At 64.0% G+C, this 4,683-nt stretch overlaps 1 protein-coding gene across 1 annotated transcript in view; it reads right to left on the bottom strand.

Moving 5' to 3' along the window:
* The window catches only part of HCN2 (hyperpolarization activated cyclic nucleotide gated potassium channel 2), a 34,291-nt gene that overhangs the window by 11,402 nt on the left and 18,206 nt on the right, over positions 1-4,683 (bottom strand). Inside the window, exons 3-4 of the mRNA XM_011964086.1 lie at positions 4,283-4,444; positions 1,699-1,917 (exon numbers count right to left, since the gene is read on the bottom strand). Of these exons, the coding sequence (XP_011819476.1) occupies positions 1,699-1,917; positions 4,283-4,444 (381 nt within the window). The remainder of the gene's footprint in view (positions 1-1,698; positions 1,918-4,282; positions 4,445-4,683) is intronic.

Genomic DNA, 4,683 nt, shown 5'->3' with positions numbered 1-4,683 from the left:
ACTGAGCCAGGCCCAGTGCCCTGAATTTTATCTGGCAGCCCCACCCCTGAGGAATGGGCGGGCACCTGACTCTATGAGGAGAGGGCCCAGGTACCCTGACACACAGGACCCCCTTCCCAGGGCCTCCAACCCTGCGGGGGCTCCGGCCCCTCCCTGATCTTTCTAGAAACCACTGGGTCAGCCCCTCCTGAGCAGGGAAGGGAGCGTGGGTGCCGGGCAGGGGTGCCAGGCCCTGCTGTCCCCAGGACGGTGACCCCCGGTGGCTCCACCCTCACTTCCACCCCAGCCCCGCCTGGCCACAGCTGCCCTGAGCTCAGCGGAACCCGTGACGGCGGGCGGGTGGTGGCACCAGCTTATGTTTGGGTGCGAGGCCCGTGGCTTCCGGACAGCCGGGCGCCTGGCACGGGGCCCAGCTGACCCAGCCGATCCTGCCAGCCACTGCTCGGGGGGTGGGGAGAGGGGGGCACTTGACTCCCAGCCAGCCGCCTCACAGAGGGAAACTGAGGCACAGAGCGGAGCATGAGGCCCAACTCCAGGGGCCGCCCATGGGGCCAATCCTAATCTCCCTCCACCCCTCCCGGCTCCCCCGTGTCCCCTCCACGGCCAAGCCTAGGATTAGCCCGGTGGATGCTGCAGGCCAGAGGCCACGTCTGAGCAGTGGGGCAGCCTTGCTGTCCCTGAAGCCTGGCCCTGACTGCCGGCCACTGGCATGTCCTCAAGCCACCCCAGGCCTCTCAGGACCCGCCAGGCCCCTTCCCTAACCCAGCCCCATCCTGAGCCGGCCTAGAGACCCCCAGGTGGGCCCAGCCTCCTGGCAATGCCTGTCTCTCCTGCTCTCACTCCAGGCTCCCCCATATCCCCCTTCAGCCCCAGGGGCTTCCTATGTCCAAGGACTGACCCCGTCCTGCCCTGACCCCAACTCAGCCCCTTCCAGCCCAGCCTGCGTCCCCTCCCCAGCCCCTGCCCCAGGTCCATCTCCAGACTCCAGACCTCCCTCCCCATCACAGGGCCAGCGCTTCCCACCAACGGCTGCAAGGGTTTCTGTTCCTCCTCCTAATCACAGCCACAGACCCGCAGGGTCCCCTACCTCCCCATCACGCTGTCTCTGCCCCGAGCATGCCACTTGGAGCTGGGTGGAGGGCCAAGTCTGCCTCCCCCATCAGACCCCAGATCCAGGCCCACCTCCCCCCTCAGACCCCAGGGCCGGGCCTTCCTCTCTCCTCAGACCCCAGGGCTGACCTTCCTCTCTCCTCAGACCCCAGGGCCGGGCCCGCCTCCCCCCTCAGACCCCAGGGCCGGGCCCGCCTCCCCCCTCAGACCCCAGGGCCGGGCCCGCCTCCCCCCTCAGACCCCAGGGCCGGGCCCGCCTCCCCCCTCAGACCCGATCCGGGCCTGCCTCCCCCCTCAGACCCCAGGGCCAGGCCCGCCTCCCCCCTCAGACCCCAGGGCCGGGCCCGCCTCCCCCCTCAGACCCCAGATCCGGGCCCGCCTCCCCCCTCAGACCCCAGATCCGGGCCCGCCTCCCCCCTCAGACCCCAGGGCCGGGCCCGCCTCCCCCCTCAGACCCGATCCGGGCCTGCCTCCCCCCTCAGACCCCAGGGCCAGGCCCGCCTCCCCCATCAGACCCCAGGGCCGGGCCCGCCTCCCCCATCAGACCCCAGGACCGGGACTGCCTCCCCAGACCCGCCTCCCTCAGACCTTCTCCTGGTACTGGCGCCGCGAGGAGTCCAGCGACTGGATGAGGGCAGTGGCGTGGCCGATGAACATGGCGTAGCAGGTGGCGCCCACGATCATGCTAAGCATGGTCAGCCAGATGTCCGTCATGCTCTCGGGCGCCTGCCGGCCGTACCCAATGCACAGCATGTGGCTCATGGCCTTGAAGAGCGCGAAGGAGTACAGTTCGCTCCACGAGTGGTTCTGCAAGGCCAGCAGGAGGGGTGGTGGTGGGCAGGTGCTCACGCCCCGGGAGGCCCTGGTCCTCAAGGGCCCACCGCCCGCCCTCCCCCAGGCACTGGAGGTGATGAGCTCCTCATGCTCAGAGGTAACCAAGAGAAAGGAGACCCAGGTAGATGACATGGTTTGCACCCTTGTCACGGTGAGTCGGCAGTAGGGCCAGGGCTGATGCTGCCTGCCCACTTCACTCCTGGGGAAACTGAGACCTCAAAGGCACGAGTCCGGACCCTGACTTTTGCAGCCTCTGAGACCAAAACATCTGTGAGGTCAAGAGGGGGCGAAAGTTCCAGGGAGCACCTGGGCCAGAGCAGAGGGGCAGGGCGGGCAGACACACCAGGCCAGCCCAGGAGGTCCTGTCCCACCAAGTCCTCAGTTGACCCGGCTGGGAAAGGGGGGCCGCTGGGCTCTGTTCAGGAAATGGGACCACATGCGCGGGCGGCAGCCAGACAATGGGCTGCCTCAGCCCGGGCAGCTGTGCCAGGCTCTGGGGAAGGGCACTGGTGGGTTTTCCCTCTGTAGCTCCTGACCCCATCGATGCCCACCTGCTCTGTGTGCAAACCAGATACATCCCAAGTCCTATATGCAGCCGGAAGCTGGGCCCAGCACTCCCCAGGCGGGGACAAAGGCTGGCTGGGGCACTAACCTGACTGTAACGCCCAAGGGCTCCCGTAACTGACCCTTCTCAACAGTCAGCACATCTCAGCCAGGAAGCAAGGGGTATCTGGGACTGCCTTCATTTATTATTCCTTTTTTTTTTTTTCCTAGATGGAGTTTCGCTCTTGTAGCCCAGGCGGGAGCGCCGTGGCGCAATCTCGGCTCACTGCAGCCTCCACTTCCCGGGTTCAAGCGATTCTCCTGCCTCAGCCTCTCAAGTAGCTGGGGTTACAGGCGTCCGCCACCACGTCCAGCTAATTTTTGTATTTTTAGTAGAGACAGGGTTTCTGCATGTTGGCCAGGCTGGTCTCAGACTCCTGACCTCAGGTGATCCACCTGCCTCGGCCTCCCAAAGTGCTGGGATTACAGCCGTGAACCACCGTGCCCAGCCCATTTATTGTTTCTTTGGCCTGTGATACCACTTTCCCATTTCAGGGCTATGATGTAAATTGTTCTTTAGTTGTCAGAGATCAGGTCTTGCTCTGTGGCCCAGGCTGGAGTGCAGTGGTGCAATCCTGGCCCACTGCAGCCTAAACTTCTGGGCTCAAGGGATCCCACCCCTTCAGCCTCCTGAGGAGCTGAGACCACAAGTGAACACCACCATACCCAGTTCTTCAATTGTTCTTTGAATTAAATGTATGTAAATTAGGCCAGGCACTGTGGCTCACCCCTGTAATCCCAGCACTCTGGGAGGCCGAGGCAGATGGATCACCTGAGGTAAGGGGTTTGAGACCAGCCTGGCCAACATGGCGAGACCCTGTCTCTACTTAAAGTACAAAAATTACCCAGGTGTGGTGGCGGGCGCCTGTAATCCCAGCTACTCGGGAGGCTGAGGCGAGAGAATCGCTTGAACCCCGGGAGGCGCAGGCTGCGGTGAGCAGAGATCGCGCCACTGCACTCCAGCCTGGGCGACAGAGTGAAACTCAGTCTCAAAAAGAATAAGCAAATAATAATAATAAATGTAGGTAAATTAAAAAAGAAAATCCACTGGAAAAAGCACTAAGCAGATGTCTGGGTGACAGAACTCATCATAGTCACACTCGGCTTCTCTCCATGGACGATCCCAGGCCTGAAAGGCTGCAAGTGGCTGTTTCAGCCCCCAGGGACACTAATGGGTCAACACCAGGGCTGCAGTTCTGGGTCCCCCTTTGTAAAGAGGCCTGAGTCCTCCCCTGTGTAAGGGGGGTCTTGTCCCCACCTCTGAAGGGCCTGTGTCTCTCCCCCTGAAAGGGAGCCTGGGTCCCCACCTCGGTAAGGGCCTGTGTCCTCTCCTCCATAAGGGTGGAGTCTTGTCTCCACCTCTGAAGGGCTTGGGTCCACCCCTCTGTAAGGGGGATAAGGGGGCCTGGGTCCCTCCCTCTGTGTGGGAGCCTGGGTCACCCCTCTGTGTGGGAGTCTGGGTCCCCCCTCTGTAAGGGGGATAAGGGGGCCTGGGTCCCTCCCTCTGTGTGGGAGCCTGGGTCCCCCCTCTGTGTGGGAGTCTGGGTCCCCCAATCTGTGTGGGAGCCTGGGTCCCCCCTCTGTAAGGGGGATAAGGGGGCCTGGGTCCCTCCCTCTGTGTGGGAGCCTGGGTCCCCCCTCTGTGTGGGAGTCTGGGTCCCCCAATCTGTGTGGGAGCCTGGGTCCCCCCTCTGTAAGGCGCCCAGGCCCCCTCCGTCAGGCCCGCGGTGCTCACCACCATGCCATTAATGGACACCCAGCAGTTGCGCGGAAAGTCCTGCAGCATGGGCACCAGGAACTGCAGGCAGCCGTCCCAGTGGCAGAGCAGCAGCATCATGCTGATGAGGTTGCAGATACGCATCACCGCGCTGGCCAGGTCATAGGTCATGTGGAAGATCTGCAGGAAGGCGCCGTGAGCCCCCCACCCGCTGCCCCGCCGGCCCCCACCTCAGAGCCCCAGTCCGGTGTGCCCCCACTGCGGGAGCTCCTGACCCCGCCCTCAAATCCACGGCTCTGCCTCAGGCCCCCTGCCCCAGGACTCCACCCCAGGACCCCTGCCCTCCAAACCCACAGAACCCACCCCAGGATCCCCACCCAAATCCATGGCCACATCCCAGGACCCCCACCCCACCCTGC

Source organism: Colobus angolensis, unplaced genomic scaffold, assembly GCF_000951035.1.
Source record: "Colobus angolensis palliatus isolate OR3802 unplaced genomic scaffold, Cang.pa_1.0 Scaffold64, whole genome shotgun sequence".
NCBI lineage: Eukaryota > Metazoa > Chordata > Mammalia > Primates > Cercopithecidae > Colobus > Colobus angolensis.
Note: the sequence above shows the minus strand (reverse complement) of the source record. Positions and strands in the feature narration are given on the sequence as shown.